This window comes from Mobula birostris, chromosome 11 (genome assembly GCF_030028105.1).
Source record: "Mobula birostris isolate sMobBir1 chromosome 11, sMobBir1.hap1, whole genome shotgun sequence".
NCBI classification, from domain to species: Eukaryota; Metazoa; Chordata; class Chondrichthyes; order Myliobatiformes; family Myliobatidae; genus Mobula; species Mobula birostris.
Genome location: NC_092380.1, coordinates 11,362,767 through 11,380,991, shown reverse-complemented (window position 1 = coordinate 11,380,991; position 18,225 = coordinate 11,362,767). Strand labels below are relative to the sequence as shown.

Here is an 18,225-nt window from a genome sequence, read left to right as displayed (position 1 = left end):
TCACTTTAAACTGGTGATGAATTGTTCACAGATCATTGAACATAGAACAGTCCAGTACAGTCCAGTCCAGGAGCTTCAGCCCATAATGTTGTGCTAACCCTTTACCCTTCTCCAATGTCAATCTTACCCTTTCTTCTCAAATTGTCCTTCATTTCTTTCATCCATGTGCCTTAGAGTCTCTTAAATGTCCCTCTAACACTACCCCTAGCAGCGCATTCCACACAATTACCACTCTGTGTATAAAAACGAATCTCAGACATCCCCCTGTACTTCCCCTCAAACACGCGAGGTTTGCTCCCTCAATTTTCCATTTCCAGCTTGGGAAAATATCCCTGGCTGTCCACTCTATCTACACCTTTACTGTACACTTTGATCATACCACCTCTTATCCTCATTCTTGTGGTTAGACCGCACTTGGAATATTGTGTTCAGTTCTGGTCACTTCATTGTTGGAAGGATGAGGAAGCTTTAAAGAGGGTGCAGAGAAGATTTCCCAGGACGCTGGCTGGATTAGAGAGCATGTCTTATGAAGATATATTGATCAAGCGAATGCTTTTATCTAAGGAGCAAAGACATCTGGGTAGCATCCTTGTAAATCTTCTCTGCACTCCCTCTAAAGCTTCTACATCCTTCCTATAAAGAGGTGAACAGAAATCAACACAATACTCTAAGTGTGGTCTCAACATTACCTTGTGGTTCTTGAACTCGATCCCGAGACTAATTCTGCCTTCGGGTTTGACTTTCCAAAGTGAATAATTCACACCTTTCTGAGTTGAACTCTGTCTGCCATTTCTCAGCCTCCCCTGGAATAAATGCTTCTGCAATGTATCCAGTCTGTTCCCCATTCTATCTGATTCCTTGTGGATTCTGATGTCAAGTAATTAACCAGTGAACTACTTCTCTCAGACCCAGATTAGCTCAGTCAACAATCTCTGTATAGAAAGAAATCCACGAACCATCATCTTCTCGGGACCCAATCACTTTGATTCTCCTTTCTCCACTTTCTTTGGAATCTGAAAGTAAAAAGTGTTTGATTACAAAATGGAAGGTGAGTGTGGAAAGTCTCTCAGCTTCAAAGTGTATCCCTGTAACGTGTAACTATCTGTTCACACTCACACACGGCACTGCCACTGATCTGAGTACCTCCCCATAAGCTGCTCACCCATTGCCCAACACCCCTGAGGTTGGGATTAGATCCAACTTTTTCCCAGGACACAGCGACCCGAATATCGTCTCTCTGTGGCGAGTGAGAGTTTTCCCCTGGAGGTGAGACAGGTGTCTATGTGTCCAGGTTGGTGTCCACCCAAACTTGTCAGCTTCAACTCAGCTGAGCCTCCCAGACCAGGGAACCTTTGTCGGGGATGATGTTGTCCCTCTCTCACACACTGCACCCTCCCGTCTGCTCAGATTCAGGAACAGGGCTCACAGTGTTGGGGTTTCCAGCTAAGGAGAATGGTTACCCATGGATTCCCAGGGTCATTAGTACCATCGTCAATGGATTGTTCACCAGAGAATGTGACGGCAAGAGATTGAAATCATAAATATTGTTACCTCGAGCTTCAGAGTGACTATTTCTTTCTGTAGAATCTGGAAAAGAAGAGAAAGAATTTCAGTTCACCAATCACAGGGCATTCTCTATGGCCATTATCAGTCAAGTTCTCAAACTCTCCCCCCATTTTAATGACACTTCACTTTTAGCTGGTGATGAATTGTTCACAGATCATTGAACATAGAACAGACCAGTACAGTCCAGGTGCTTCAGGCCCTAACGTTGTGCTAACATTTTAACCTTCTCCAATGTCAATCTTACCCTTTCTTCTCATAGTCCGTTATTAATCTTTTGTCCACGTGCCTTACAATCGCTTAAATGTCCTTCTACCATCACCCCCGGCAGCGCATTCAACACAATTACCAGTCTCTGTGTATAAAAAACTAACCTCAGACATCCCCCTGTACTTCCCCACAAACACGTCGGTTTTGCTCCGTCAATTTTCCATTTCCACCTTGGGCAAATATCCTTGGCTGTCTACTCTATCTATGTCTTTACTGTACACTTTGATCATACCACCTCTTATACCCCTTCTTGTGGTTAGACAACACTTGGAAATTTGTGTTCAGATCTAGTCCCTTTATTATTGGAAGGATGAGGAAGCTTTAGAGAGGGTGCAGGGAAGATTTACCCAGACGCTGGCTGGATTAGAGAGCATGTCTTATGAAGATATATTGACCAAGCAAATGCTTTTAACTAAGGAGTAAAGAGACACCTGGGTAGGATCCTCGTAAATCTTCACTGCACTCTCTCTAAAGTTTCTACATCCTTCCTATAAAAAAGTGATTACAATACTCCTAGTGGGGTCTAACCAGAATTTTATAGAACTGCAACATTACCTTGAACTTGATCCCCCGACTAATTCTGCCTTCAAGTTTGATCTTCCAAAGTGAATCACTCCACTCTTTTCTGAGTTGAACACCATCTCCCACTTCTCAGCCTCTCCTGGAATAAATGCTTTTGCTTTGTATCCAGTCTGTTCCCCATTCTACCTGATTCCTTGTGGATTCTGATGTCAAGTAATTAACCAGTGAACTACTCCTCTCAGACCCAGATTAGCTCAGTCAACAATCTCTGTATAGAAAGAAATCCACGAACCATCATCTTCTCGGGACCCAATCACTTTGATTCTCCTTTCTCCACTTTCTTTGGAATCTGAAAGTAAAAAGTGTTTGATTATAAAATGGAAGGTGAGTGTGGAAAGTCTCCTAGCATCAAAGTGTATCCCTGTAATGTGGAACTATCTATTTACACTCACACACATCATTGCCACAGATCTGAGTACCTCCCCATGAGCTGCTCACCCATTGCCCAACACCCCGGAGGTTGGGATTAGATCCAACTTTTTCCCAGGACACAGCGACCCGAATATCGTCTCTCTGTGGCGAGTGAGAGTTTTCCGCTGGAGGTGAGACAGGTGTCTATGTGTCCAGGTTGGTGTCCACCCAAACTTGTCAGCTTCAACTCAGCTGAGCCTCCCAGACCAGGGAACCTTTGTCGGGGATGATGTTGTCCCTCTCTCACACACTGCACCCTCCCGTCTGCTCAGATTCAGGAACAGGGCTCACAGTGTTGGGGTTTCCAGCTAAGGAGAATGGTTACCCATGGATTCCCAGGGTCATTAGTACAATCGTCAATGGATTGTTCACCAGAGAATGTTACAGCAAGAGATTGAAATCATAAATATTGATACCTCGAGCTTCAGAGTGACTATTTCTTTCTGCAGAATCTGGAAAAGAAGGGAAAGAATTTCAGTTTACCAATCACAGGGCATTCTCTATGGCCAATGTAAGTTCAGTTCTCAAACATTCGCTCTCATTTTAATGACACTTCAGTGTAAGCTGGTGATGTATAGTTGACAGATCACAGAACATAGATAAGTACAGCACGGTCCAGGCCCTTAAGCCTACAAGGTTGTGCTAACCCTTTCACCTACTCCAAGATCAATCTTACCCTTTCCTCTCACATAGTCCTTCATTTGTCCTTCAACTATGTGCCTCAGAGTCTCTTAAATATCGCTAATATATCGCCAACTACCATCAATCCTGGCAGAGCATTCCACGCAATTTCCACTCTCTATGTATAAAAACCAACCTCTGACAATCCCCTGTACTTCCCCACAAACATGGGAGATCTGTTCCGTCCTCTATCCATTTTCAGCTTGGGAAATTATCTCCGGCTGTCCACTCAATCTATGCCTTTGGTGTACACCTCTATCACACCACCTCTTATCCTCATTCTTGTGGTTAGACCGCACATGGAATATTGTGTTCAGTTCTGGTCACTTCATTGTTGGAAGGATGAGGAAGCTTTAAAGAGGGTGCAGAGAAGAATTACCAGCACGCTGGCTGGATTACAGAGCAGTCTTCTGAAGATATATTGATCAAGCTAAGGCTTTTATCTAAGGAGCAAAGAGACACCTGGGTAGGATCCTCGTAAATCTCTGCACTCTCTCTAAAGCTTCTACATCCTTCCTCTAAAGAAGTGAACAGAAATCAACATAATACTCTAAGTGTGGTCTAACCTGAGTTTTATAGAGCTGCAACATTATCTTGTGGCTCTTGAATTGATCCCCCGACTAATTCTGCCTTCAAGTTTGACCTTCCAAAGTGAATCACTCCACTCTTTTCTGAGTTGAACTCCATCTGCCATTTCTCAGCCTCTCCTGGAATAAATGCTTCTGCTTTGTATCCAGTCTGTTCCCCATTCTACCTGATTCCTTGTGGACTCTGATGTCAAATATTTAACCAGTGAACTAATTCTCTCAGACCCAGATTAGCTCAGTCAACAATCTCCGTATAGAAACAAATCCACGAACCATCATCTTCTCGGGATCCAATCACTTTGATTCTCCTTTCTCCACTTTCTTTGGAATCTGAAAGTAAAAAGTGTTTGATTATAAAATGGAAGGTGAGTGTGGAAAGTCTCCTAGCATCAAAGTGTATCCCTGTAATGTGGAACTATCTGTTTACACTCAAACACGTCATTGCCACAGATCTGAGTACCTCCCCATGAGCTGCTCACCCATTTCCCAACACCCCACCTGAGGGTGGGATTGGATGCAACTTTTTCCCCAAGACACAGCGACCCGAAGATGGTCTCTCTGTGGTGAGTGAGAGTTTTCCCCTGGAGGTGAGACAAGTGTCTATGGGTCCAGGTTGGTGTCCACCCAAACTTGTCAGCTTCAACTCATCTGAGCCTCCCATACCAAGGAACCTTTGTCGGGGATGATGTTGTCCCTCTCTCACACACTCCACCATCCTGTCTGCTCAGATTCAGGAACAGGGCTCACAGTTTTGGGGTTTCCAGCCAAGGCCAATGGTTACCCATGGATTCCCAGGGTCATTAGTACAATCGTGAATGTATTGTTCACCAGAGAATGTTACAGCAGGAGATTGAAATCATAAACGTCGATACCTCGAGCTTCAGAGTGACTATTTCTTTCTGTAGAATCTGGAAAACAAGGGAAAGAATTTCAGTTCACCAATGAAGGGATATTCTCTATGGCCATTATCAGTTCAGTTCTCAAACATTCGCTCTCATTTTAATGACACTTCAGTGTAAGCCGGTGATGTATAGTTGACAGATCACAGAAGATAGAAAAGTACAGCACGGTCCAGGCCCTTCAGTCCACAATGTTGTGCTAACCCTTTCACCTACTCCAAGATCAATCTTACCCTTTCCTCTCACATAGTCCTTCATTTGTCTTTCAACTATGTGCCTCAGAGTCTCTTAAATATCGCTAATATATCGCCAACTACCATCAATCCTGGCAGAGCATTCCACGCAATGTCCACTCTCTGTGTATAAAAACCAACCTCTGACAACCTCCTGTACTTCCCCACAAAATGGGAGATCTGTTCTGTCCTGTATCCATTTTCAGCTTGGGAAATTATCTCCGGCTGTCCACTCCATCTCTGGCTTCGGTGTACACCTCTATCACACCACCTTTAATCTCCTTCTTGCAGTTAGACCACAGTTGGAGTATTGTGTTCAGTTCTGGTCACTTTATTACTGGAAGGTTGAGGAAGCTTCAGAGAGGGTGCAGAGAAGATTTACCCAGATGCTGGCTGGATTAGAGAGCATGTCTTATGAAGATATATTGATCAAGCGAATGCTTTTATCTAAGGAGCAAAGATATCTGGGTAGCATCCTTGTAAATCTTCTCTGCATTCTCTCTAAAGCTTCTACATCCTTCCTATAAAGAAGTGAACAGAAATCAACACAATACTCTAAGTGTGGTGTAACCAGAGTTTTATAAGCTGCAACATTACCTTGTGGCTCCTGAACTCGATCCCGAAACTAATTCTGCCTTCAGGTTTGACTTTCCAAAGTGAATAATTCACACTTCTCTGAGTTGAACTCCATCTGCCATTTCTCAGCCTCTCCTGGAATAAATGCTTCTGCAATGCATCCAGTCTGTTCCCCATTCTGTCTGATTCCTTGTGGATTCTGATGTCAAGTAACTAACCAGTGAACTACTCCTCTCTGACCCAGATTAGCTCAGTGAACAAACTTTGTATAGAAAGAAATCCACGAACCATCATCTTCTCGGGATCCAATCACTTTGATTCTCCTTTCTCCACTTTCTTTGGAATCTGAAAGTAAAAAGTGTTTGATTATAAAATGGAAGGTGAGTGTGGAAAGTCTCTCAGCTTCAAAGTGTATCCCTATAATGTGTAACTATCTGTTCACAGTCACACACGGCACTGCCACTGATCCGAGTACCTCCCCATGAGCTGCTCACCCATTGCCCAACACCTCCCTGAGGGTTGGATTGGATTCAACTTTTTCCCAGGACACAGCGACCCGTATATGGTCTCTCTGTGGCGAGTGAGAGTTTTCCCTTGGAGGTGAAACAGGTGTCTATGGGTCCGGGTTGGTGTCCACCCAAACTTGTCAGCTTCAACTCAGCTGAGCCTCCCATACCAAGGAACCTTTGTTGGGGATGATGTCGTTCCTCTCTCACACACTCCACCCTCCTGTCTCCTCAGACTCAGGAACAGGGCTCACAGTGTTGGGGTTTCCAGCCAAGGCCAATGGTTACCTACGGATTCCCAGGGTCATTAGTAGAATCGTCAATGGATTGTTCACCAGAGAATGTTACAGCAAGAGATTGAAATCATAAATATTGATACCTCGAGCTTCAGAGTGACTATTTCTTTCTGTAGAATCTGGAAAAGAAGGGAAAGAATTTCAGTTCACCAATGACAGGGCGTTTTCTATGGCCATCGTCAGTTCAGTTCTCAAACTCTCGCTCACATTTTTATGACTTCTCACTTTAAACTGGTGATGAATTGTTCACAGATCATTGAACATAGAACAGTCCAGTACAGTCCAGTCCAGGAGCTTCAGCCCATAATGTTGTGCTAACACTTTACCCATCTCCAATGTCAATCTTACCCTTTCTTCTCAAATTGTCCTTCATTTCTTTCATCCATGTGCCTTAGAGTCTCTTAAATGTCCCTCTAACACTACCCCTAGCAGCGCATTCCACACAATTACCACTCTGTGTATAAAAACGAATCTCAGACATCCCCCTGTACTTCCCCTCAAACACGCGAGGTTTGCTCCCTCAATTTTCCATTTCCAGCTTGGGAAAATATCCCTGGCTGTCCACTCTATCTACACCTTTACTGTACACTTTGATCATACCACCTCTTATCCTCATTCTTGTGGTTAGACCGCACTTGGAATATTGTGTTCAGTTCTGGTCACTTCATTGTTGGAAGGATGAGGAAGCTTTAAAGAGGGTGCAGAGAAGATTTCCCAGGACGCTGGCTGGATTAGAGAGCATGTCTTATGAAGATATATTGATCAAGCGAATGCTTTTATCTAAGGAGCAAAGACATCTGGGTAGCATCCTTGTAAATCTTCTCTGCACTCCCTCTAAAGCTTCTACATCCTTCCTATAAAGAGGTGAACAGAAATCAACACAATACTCTAAGTGTGGTCTCAACATTACCTTGTGGTTCTTGAACTCGATCCCGAGACTAATTCTGCCTTCGGGTTTGACTTTCCAAAGTGAATAATTCACACCTTTCTGAGTTGAACTCTGTCTGCCATTTCTCAGCCTCCCCTGGAATAAATGCTTCTGCAATGTATCCAGTCTGTTCCCCATTCTATCTGATTCCTTGTGGATTCTGATGTCAAGTAATTAACCAGTGAACTACTTCTCTCAGACCCAGATTAGCTCAGTCAACAATCTCTGTATAGAAAGAAATCCACGAACCATCATCTTCTCGGGACCCAATCACTTTGATTCTCCTTTCTCCACTTTCTTTGGAATCTGAAAGTAAAAAGTGTTTGATTACAAAATGGAAGGTGAGTGTGGAAAGTCTCTCAGCTTCAAAGTGTATCCCTGTAACGTGTAACTATCTGTTCACACTCACACACGGCACTGCCACTGATCTGAGTACCTCCCCATAAGCTGCTCACCCATTGCCCAACACCCCTGAGGTTGGGATTAGATCCAACTTTTTCCCAGGACACAGCGACCCGAATATCGTCTCTCTGTGGCGAGTGAGAGTTTTCCCCTGGAGGTGAGACAGGTGTCTATGTGTCCAGGTTGGTGTCCACCCAAACTTGTCAGCTTCAACTCAGCTGAGCCTCCCAGACCAGGGAACCTTTGTCGGGGATGATGTTGTCCCTCTCTCACACACTGCACCCTCCCGTCTGCTCAGATTCAGGAACAGGGCTCACAGTGTTGGGGTTTCCAGCTAAGGAGAATGGTTACCCATGGATTCCCAGGGTCATTAGTACCATCGTCAATGGATTGTTCACCAGAGAATGTGACGGCAAGAGATTGAAATCATAAATATTGTTACCTCGAGCTTCAGAGTGACTATTTCTTTCTGTAGAATCTGGAAAAGAAGAGAAAGAATTTCAGTTCACCAATCACAGGGCATTCTCTATGGCCATTATCAGTCAAGTTCTCAAACTCTCCCCCCATTTTAATGACACTTCACTTTTAGCTGGTGATGAATTGTTCACAGATCATTGAACATAGAACAGACCAGTACAGTCCAGGTGCTTCAGGCCCTAACGTTGTGCTAACATTTTAACCTTCTCCAATGTCAATCTTACCCTTTCTTCTCATAGTCCGTTATTAATCTTTTGTCCACGTGCCTTACAATCGCTTAAATGTCCTTCTACCATCACCCCCGGCAGCGCATTCAACACAATTACCAGTCTCTGTGTATAAAAAACTAACCTCAGACATCCCCCTGTACTTCCCCACAAACACGTCGGTTTTGCTCCGTCAATTTTCCATTTCCACCTTGGGCAAATATCCTTGGCTGTCTACTCTATCTATGTCTTTACTGTACACTTTGATCATACCACCTCTTATACCCCTTCTTGTGGTTAGACAACACTTGGAAATTTGTGTTCAGATCTAGTCCCTTTATTATTGGAAGGATGAGGAAGCTTTAGAGAGGGTGCAGGGAAGATTTACCCAGACGCTGGCTGGATTAGAGAGCATGTCTTATGAAGATATATTGACCAAGCAAATGCTTTTAACTAAGGAGTAAAGAGACACCTGGGTAGGATCCTCGTAAATCTTCACTGCACTCTCTCTAAAGTTTCTACATCCTTCCTATAAAAAAGTGATTACAATACTCCTAGTGGGGTCTAACCAGAATTTTATAGAACTGCAACATTACCTTGAACTTGATCCCCCGACTAATTCTGCCTTCAAGTTTGATCTTCCAAAGTGAATCACTCCACTCTTTTCTGAGTTGAACACCATCTCCCACTTCTCAGCCTCTCCTGGAATAAATGCTTTTGCTTTGTATCCAGTCTGTTCCCCATTCTACCTGATTCCTTGTGGATTCTGATGTCAAGTAATTAACCAGTGAACTACTCCTCTCAGACCCAGATTAGCTCAGTCAACAATCTCTGTATAGAAAGAAATCCACGAACCATCATCTTCTCGGGACCCAATCACTTTGATTCTCCTTTCTCCACTTTCTTTGGAATCTGAAAGTAAAAAGTGTTTGATTATAAAATGGAAGGTGAGTGTGGAAAGTCTCCTAGCATCAAAGTGTATCCCTGTAATGTGGAACTATCTATTTACACTCACACACATCATTGCCACAGATCTGAGTACCTCCCCATGAGCTGCTCACCCATTGCCCAACACCCCACCTGAGGTTGGGATTGGATCCAACTTTTTCCCAAGACACAGTGACCTGAAGATGGTCTCTCTGTGGTGAGTGAGAGTTTTCCCCTGGAGGTGAGACAAGTGTCTATGGGTCCAGTTTGGTGTCCACCCAAACTTGTCAGCTTCAACTCAGCTGAGCCTCCCAGACCAGGGAACCTTTGGCAGGGATGATGTTGTCCCTCTCTCACACACTCCACCCTCCTGTCTGCTCAGACTCAGGAACAGGGCTCACAGTGTTGGGGTTTCTAGCTAAGGCCAATGGTTACCCACGGATTCCCAGGGTCATTAGTACAATCGTCAATGGATTGTTCACCAGAGAATGTTACAGCAAGAGATTGAAATCATAAATATTGATACCTCGAGCTTCAGAGTGACTATTTCTTTCTGTAGAATCTAGAAAAGAAGGGAAAGAATTTCAGTTCACCAATGACAGGGCGTTGTCTATGGCCATTATCAGTTCAGTTCTCAAACTCTTGCTCTCATTTTAATGACATTTCACTTTAAGCTGGTGATGAATTATTCCCAGATCTTTGAACATAGAACAGTCCAGTACAGTCCAGGTGCTTCAGCCCATAATGTTGTGCTAACACTTTAACCTTCTCCAATGTCAGTCTTACCGTTTCTTCTCACATTGTCCTTCATTTCTCTTTTAACAACGTCTGAACGCACTTTCAAGGTCTCTTCATCTTATTTGCAGAGTTTGCTGTTTTTTGGACTCCCCTACCATGGGGAAAAGGCCGTCACCCTCCACCCTACCAATGCATCTCGTACTTTCTGTAAGTCTTCCTTCATTCCCTACGTCCCAAGGAATAATCACTGGCCTGGCGAACCTCTCCCTATAACTCACACTATCTGATCCGAGCAACATCTTTGTAAAAGGAACTTTGGCACGTTGATGAATGATTTAAAAGTCTCTCCTCCAGCCTCCTGTAACTCACTATCCCTCCCCTCCTGCATTTTCACCAATCCCAGGAGCCTGCGGTACCCTTATCCTTCCCAATACAATGTTCTTCCTCACCCTGATCTGTATCCAATTTATTTATTCCTGAGAGTCCACTTTCTGAATTTTGTTTATCACAGTTCCCTTCACCATTTCCCTGATCCGGAATAAATCCGAGTGCTCTGTATAACGTTTTCCCTCCGCTCATCTGCCTGCTCCTGGATTCCTTACGGATTAGCTGGCGGGCAGGCACACTCGCAAGCAGACAACTCCCCGTACGTTAGCGCGGTCAATAATCTCCACACAGAGTAATCCACATACCGTCGTCTCCTCCGGACGCAAGCACTTTGACCTTCCTTTCGACGCTCTCATCGGAATCTGAAATATAAACCAGATTCCAATTGTGGAAAGAAATTCAGTGTGAAGGGTTCGCAGAGGTTGTCGGCCTCTCACGCGGCTATTTGCTTACACACTCTCAGTGCCTGCTGCCCAAAAGCCCAGGTTCGAAGGTAAAGTACAGAAGCTGGTGTCAGCTGTATTAACCTTGAGCTTCTCATCCATTCGATGAGACCGTCTAGCTCAGAACCACCTTCCTTCAATAATCTTGATCTACCTCAGCCTTGAAAATATTTAGTAACACCCTCAGAGAAAATTGTACTCTGAATAAAGGGGTGACACCTTATCTTGAGCTAATACCCCTCGTGATTACACCCTCTGCCCTGCCAAAAACACCAGGGGGGATATCACGTGAGGTACACGCTTTGGTAGGAAGAATAAACGTGCGGACTCTTTTCTAAACAGGGAGAGAATTCAGAAATCAGAGGTGCAAAGCAACTGTGAGTCCTAGTTCGGGATTCCTTCAGCTTGCAGGCTGAGTCGGCAGTAAAGGCAGCAAATACAATGTCAGCAGTCATATCAAGAGGACTGGAACATAAAAAAACAAGGATGTCCTGCTGTGGTTTTATTTATTGTTTATCAGACTGCATTTGGGAAATTGTGAGTAATTTTAGGACCTGTAACTATTTACTCGGTTATTTATTTAGAGATAGGGTGTGGAGCAGGCCCTTGGAGCTGCAGCGCCCAGCAACCTAACTATTTAACCCGAACCTAATCACAGGACAATTTACAATGACCAATTAACAGACTAACTTGTACATCTTTGGAGAAACCAAGAGGAAACCCACAAGGTCACTGGGTGAATGTACAAACTCCCTACAGGTGGCTTCGGAATTGAGTTTCAAACCCCGATGTCCCGAGCTGTAATAGCAATGCGCTAAGGGCTACGTTACCATGGCGATCATCCCCAAGGAAAGATCTTCTGGTCCTGGAGAAGGTCTAAGGAGAGATGTGCTGGTCCTGGAGAGGGTTTAAGGAAAGATGTGCTGGTCCTGGAGAGGGTTTAAGGAAAGATGTGCTGGTCCTGGAGAGGGTTTAAGGAAAGATGTGCTGGTCCTGGAGAGGGTTTAAGGAAAGATGTGCTGGTCCTGGAGGGGGTTGAAGGAGAGATGTGCTGGTCCTGGAGAGGGTCTAAGGAGAGATGTGCTGGTCCTGGAGAGGGTCTAAGGAGAGATGTGCTGGTCCTGGAGAGGGTCTAAGGAGAGATGTGCTGGTCCTGGAGAGGGTCTAAGGAGAGATGTGCTGGTCCTGGAGAGGGTCTAAGGAGAGATGTGCTGGTCCTGGAGAGGGTCTAAGGAGAGATGTGCTGGTCCTGGAGAGGGTCTAAGGAGAGATGTGCTGGTCCTGGAGAGGGTCTAAGGAGAGATGTGCTGGTCCTGGAGAGGGTCTAAGGAGAGATGTGCTGGTCCTGGAGAGGGTCTAAGGAGAGATGTGCTGGTCCTGGAGAGGGTTGAAGGAGAGATGTGCTGGTCCTGGAGAGGGTCTAAGGAGAGATGTGCTGGTCCTGGAGAGGGTCTAAGGAGAGATGTGCTGGTCCTGGAGAGGGTTTAGGAAAGATGTTCTGGTCCTGGAGGGGGTTGAAGGAGAGATGTGCTGGTCCTGGAGATGCTCTAAGGAGAGATGTGCCGGTCCTGGAAAGGGTTTAAGGAAAGATGTGCTGGTCCTGGAAAGGGTTTAAGGAAAGATGTTCTGGTCCTGGAGGGGGTCGAAGGAGAGATGTGTTGGTCCTGGAGAGGGTCTAAGAAAAGATGTGCCGGTCCTGGAGGGGGTTTAAGGAAAGATGCTCTGGTCCTGGAGGGGGTCGAAGGAGAGATGTGCTGGTCCTGGAGAGGGTCCAGCGGGGTTTCACAAGAGTGATCCTGGCAATGAATGTCTGATATCTCTGGGCTTTCCCTCGGTGGAATTCAGCAGAGGGAGGGGGGTTCCTACTAAAACCTACCAGACACCGAAAGGCCTGGATAGAGTGGACGTGGAGAGAAGGAATATCAAGGATCCGAGGGCACAGCCTTGGAATAAAGGGATGTCCCTTTAAAGCTGGGATGAGGAGGAAGCGCTTCAGCTAGAGCATGGCGAATCTGTGAAACTTACTGACGGAGAGAGCAGTAGAAGCCAAATCATTGGATTATTTAAGCCAGAGGTTGATAGGTTTTCATGAAGTCTCCTTCCGGTAAAATGTTATTTTCCCTCCCCCCTGCTTCTATTCCCCACTGTCCTTTTACCTCTTCTCATCTGCTATCACATCCGCCTCCCCCCCCCGCCCAAGGACCCCTCCTCCTTCCCTTTCTCCGATGGTCCACTCTCCTATCAGGTTCCTTCATCTCCAGACCCTGAGCTTTCCCACCCACCTGGCTTCACCTGTCAACTTCCAGCTAGCCTCCTTCCCCTTCCCGCCACCTTTTTATTCTGGCGTCTTCCCCCTTCCTTCGCAGTCCTGGTGAAGGGTCTCAGCCTGAAACGTTGACTGTTTATTCACTTCCATCGATCCTGCCTGACCTCCTGGGTTCCTCCAGCACTTTGTGTGTGTCGCTTTGATACGTTCTTGAGGTAAGTGGGTTAAATGTAATGGGGAAAAGGCAGGAGAATGAGGTTGATTAAAAAAAACCCATGACTGAATGGCGGAGCAGACTCAATGGGCTGGTGGTCTAACTTCTGCTCCAGTATTTTGTGGCCTTGTAGTCACAGCATCTGTCTTGTGGGTGCCACTGGAATTATATATTTCAATGGGATCCCCTGTATTAACTATAGTGAGTATAAACCCAAAGTAGTAAACCTATCTTCACACAGCAATCTCCACATCTCAGGAAATCAGTCTATTGAACCATCTCCGATAGACCCTCCCTTATGTAGACATCAGAGTAGTCCACAAGAGGTTGCATCCCAATAAGAGCACATCTTCCTCAATTTTTTTTTCACTCCAATACTCTTGCAACAAAGGCCACTAGTTCACCATTCATAGAGTACTCCAGCTCAGATACAGGCCCTTTGGCCCACCTAGTCCATGCCAACCTGGTCTTCTGTCCTGTATGACTCCTTGACTTTATGTCTTTGCTTGGAGTAGATGGGCCATGATGCTTTTCATTGATGGGGCAGGCTTGAGGGGTGAGTGGCCTACGACAGTGGCAATTTCCATGTTTTCTTTGCCCGGATGGGGATGGATTTAACTTGGGTCAGGTGAGTTTGGGTCGGTTTAATATTATCCCCGAGCTTCCGTTCTACACAGGGCACATGCTGGTTGTGAGAGAGTCTGGGACCAAGGCCCAGCGGACAGAACGAGTCTGGTCGCCACATGCACAGATTCAGTAAAACCTCGAATTGTCCACTCACTGGAGTTGTTGTTGTTCTGGTTCTTCTCTCCGCCCTCACCCGAATCTGCATCAGAGACAACAGAGCAACCTTTGATCACTGAGGAATGTTTGTGAAATCTCCGCGTGCTGGAGCTGCTCCAGCTCCATCAGGTTCTCGTTAAACCAGGGGAGGGTGGCAATGTGTGAGAGGGGCTCTCTGCACACACCCCATTCCCAGTTTTCCCGGGGCGTGCAGATTTGGGAACGGCTCTCAGATCCCGCTCCACCACCCTGGCACCAAACAGTCCCAAACCCAGGGCAGAAGCTGGACCAGACCCAAAGCAGACTGTCCCACTCTGCCCTGAGAGTCGACTGCAATCAAAGGTCCAGCCACTCTGAACACAGTGCGATCAGTTCATATACAGGGTCTTCCTTTGTTTGGTTGCACCCTCCCCAGACGCTGTCTGACCTGCTGAGTGTTTCATTCAATTTCTGTCTTTACTTCAAACCCTTTAATTCTCTAATCAAGTTCTTTAATTCCTCATGGTAGCGTTAGTGTGACGCTATTACAGTGTCACCATTCGGAGTTCAATTCCGTCATCTATAAGGAGTTTGTACATCCTCCTCGTGGAATGCACAGATTTCCTCCAGGTGCTCCAGTTTCCTCCTGCAGTCCAAAGACGTTAGTGCATTTTGGTAAAAGGAACAATAGTGCGGACTATTATCTAAATGGGGAGAAGGTTCAAACATCAGAGGTGCAGAGGGACTTAGCGGTCCTCGTACGAGACTCCCAGAAGGTTACTTTAAAGGTTGAGTCTGTGGTAAAGAAGACAAATGCAATGTTGGTATTTATTTCAAGGGGAATAGAATAAAAAAGCAAGGAGATAATGCTGAGCCTTTATAAGACACTAGTCAGGCCGCACTTGGAGTATTGTCAACAGTTTTGGGCTCCTCATCTCAGGAAGGATGTGTTGTTATTGGACAGAGTCCAGGGGAGGTTCAAGGGGAAGATTCTGGGAATGAAGGGGTTAACATATGAGGAGCGTTTGGCAGCTTTGGGCCTGTGCTCACTGGAATTGAGAAGAATGCGGGGGGGGTGGGGGAATCTCATTGAAACCTACTGAACGTTGAAAGGACTAGATAGGGTGGATGTGGAGAGGATGCTTCCTATGGTGGGGGTGTCCAGAACTAGAGAGCACAGCCTCAAAACTGAGGGGTGACCCTTTAGAACGGAGATAAGGAGGAATTTTTTTTAGCCAGAGAGTAGTAAATCTGTAGAATGCTCTGCCGCAGACTGTGGTGGAGGCCAAGTCTGTGTGTATACACCTAACAGCACTGTGGGCGTACCTACGACTCAGGGATTGCAGCGGTTTGAGAAGGCAGCTTGTCACCACCTTCTCCAGGGCAACTAGGGATGGGCAATAAATGCTGGTTTAGCTGGCAATGCCCACATTCTGTAAATGAATTAAAAAATATATATATTTTAGGCAGAAGTTCTTGATCGGTCAGGGCATCAAAGGATATGGCAAGAAGGCAGGTGTATGGGGTTGAGCCAGATCTGGGATCAGCCATGATGGAATGGCAGAGCAGACTCAATGGGCTGAATGGCTTAATTCTGCTCCCATGTCTTATGGTTAGTTGGTCATTGTAAACTGTCCTGTGATTAGGCCAGGGTTAAATCGGGGGTTGCTGGGTTCCACGGCTCAAAGGGCCAGAAGGGCCTATTCTGCACTGAATCGCAATAAATAAATAAAAATAAGTCATCTTCTTTGTTATTTTTCTAACGCTCTCCTTGTTAGCCTCTTGCACTGCTGTGAGCAAATTGTGGGCATTACTCCTCAATCCCCCGTTGCCCTCCCAGCCACCTTTAAGCTTTGCTCAGGAAACTGTGTCCTCCTCATTTTCCTCATCCCTCACTCCGATCGCGAGGTGTTTCATATGACAAAGGCCCCAGTTCCTGTGGATGACCACAGCCAAAAATCCCCACACAGAGAGAAATCCACAAACCGTCATCTTCCCTGGATCCAGTCACTCGGATTTTCCGCTCGCCGCTCTCTTTGGAGTCTGAAATGGAAATCGGCTTCTGATTAGAAAATAGTAAATAGGCGTGAAAGGTTCACAGTATCAAAGTGTGTCCTTGTTACTGTTCATCACACTTACACTTTGCACTCCCCCTACCCCACGAGCTTTCCCATTACCCAATGGCCACGTATGGTGTGGGGTCAAGGTAAGGCTGTTCTCCTAGTCACAGTGTCTCCTGGGATGAATTTGCGCATTGGTCCTGGGTGTGAACCAGGTATCCATGCGTCCAGGCCGGCGTCTATCTCTAACCTGCAGAGCTGCACACAGATCCAGCGTCTCCCCAACACTCCACCCCGCCAGCTCCTCAGGTACAGGAACAGGGAGCCCAGCACTGACCCAGCAAAGGCTCACAGCATTGGGTTTCCATGCAAGGTCAATGGATCCCAGCAGATTCCCAGTGACTTTAGTAGATTAGATTAGATTAGATTAGATTAAATTTTATTGTCATTGTGCCGAGTACAGATACAAAGCCAATGGAATGCAGAAGTGCAAAGAATAGTGTTATTTACAAAATAACTGCGAATAAGAACTAAGTGCTACAGCACACAAATATAAAAGTACTGAGACAGTACAATGCGGATGCAATACTGCTTAGCGCTGTGATGTGAGGTTCAGCAGGGTCACAGCCTCAGGGAAGAAGCTCCTCCTGTGCCTGCTGGTGTGGGAGCGGAGGTTCCTGTAGCACCTACTGGATGGGAGGAGAGTAAAAAGTCCATGGTTAGGGTGAGATGCGTCCCTGATAATGCTTTTCGCCCTGCCCAGGCAGCGTTTATGGTAGATGTTCTCAATGGTGGGCAATTGGGTGCCGATAATCCAATAGTACAAACGGCAATGGGTTATTTACCAGTGGATGTGATAGGGAGACATTGTATATGTCCATACCTCGAGCTGCAGAGTGACTTTCTTTTTCTCCAGAATCTGGAAAAGCAGGAAAAGAATTTCAGTTCACCAGTCACAGGACATTCTCTGTGTCCCATCATCAGACGGGTTCTAACAACTCTCCCTCCAGTTTTAATGACATTTCACTCTAACCCAATGACGTACTGTTCACAGATCAGAACTACCTTTAGTGTCCGGCCCACTCTCGTTCTCGGCAGAGTCCGAAACACAAAGGAAGAGAAGTTCAACGTGGTCAGGTGACCAAACGGTTTTCCAAGGTCACAGTCCCCCCTGTGAGCACCGACACACCCAGCACCAGTTCAGGTAGATTATTTGCATAGGAACACATTGGATTTACAGCACAGTACCTGGCCGAGTGACCCGGCGGGATTGAACCAGAGGTTATGCTCCACACCAGTATCCACTGAGCTTCCACTCCCTCCATTTATTTCACCCCAGAGTGTTTACCAGCTCCTCCCCCTTTGGGGTGGGAGTTTCATATTCTTTCAATTCTCTGCTTGAGGAAACCACTCCTTTAATCATTTTTTTCAGTCACTGGCAACATTACACTGATGCTCTTAGTCTGGTCTCAGAGACAGGGTTTAACATCCTTGCTACATTTCTCCAATTAGCACTTTTCATTACTTTCTGAATCAAACACTGTTTCTCCACTTTTGTGGAGTACGTCTCACTGGTCAATTCAATTCTTCATGACAGTTACAATCTTCCAGTCCTGTGATCTGTGTATCCCACCACGATGCCTTCTCTAGGGCCCACCTCTTCTCCAGGACCCACCACTGCACCTTTCCAGGCTCCAGGGCCCGGGCCTTCTCCAGGGCCTGGGATCCCCTCTGCAATAGCTAGACCAGCCCAGTACCCAGGGTCCTTGGTTTGCTTCAACCAATGCTTGGACCACTGCAACTCCTGCTCT

General features: G+C 45.9%; 1 protein-coding gene across 1 annotated transcript in view; it reads right to left on the bottom strand.

Annotated features, from left to right (window-relative positions):
• Positions 1-18,225, bottom strand: part of LOC140205367 (uncharacterized) — a 126,540-nt gene that overhangs the window by 65,131 nt on the left and 43,184 nt on the right. Inside the window, exons 15-29 of the mRNA XM_072272961.1 lie at positions 17,480-17,516; positions 17,298-17,333; positions 16,341-16,397; positions 14,374-14,418; positions 10,975-11,031; positions 10,071-10,106; positions 9,473-9,529; positions 8,377-8,412; positions 7,782-7,838; positions 6,688-6,723; positions 6,091-6,147; positions 4,368-4,424; positions 3,243-3,278; positions 2,648-2,704; positions 1,552-1,587 (exon numbers count right to left, since the gene is read on the bottom strand). Coding sequence (XP_072129062.1) covers positions 1,552-1,587; positions 2,648-2,704; positions 3,243-3,278; positions 4,368-4,424; positions 6,091-6,147; positions 6,688-6,723; positions 7,782-7,838; positions 8,377-8,412; positions 9,473-9,529; positions 10,071-10,106; positions 10,975-11,031; positions 14,374-14,418; positions 16,341-16,397; positions 17,298-17,333; positions 17,480-17,516 — 697 coding nt within the window. The remainder of the gene's footprint in view (positions 1-1,551; positions 1,588-2,647; positions 2,705-3,242; positions 3,279-4,367; positions 4,425-6,090; positions 6,148-6,687; positions 6,724-7,781; positions 7,839-8,376; positions 8,413-9,472; positions 9,530-10,070; positions 10,107-10,974; positions 11,032-14,373; positions 14,419-16,340; positions 16,398-17,297; positions 17,334-17,479; positions 17,517-18,225) is intronic.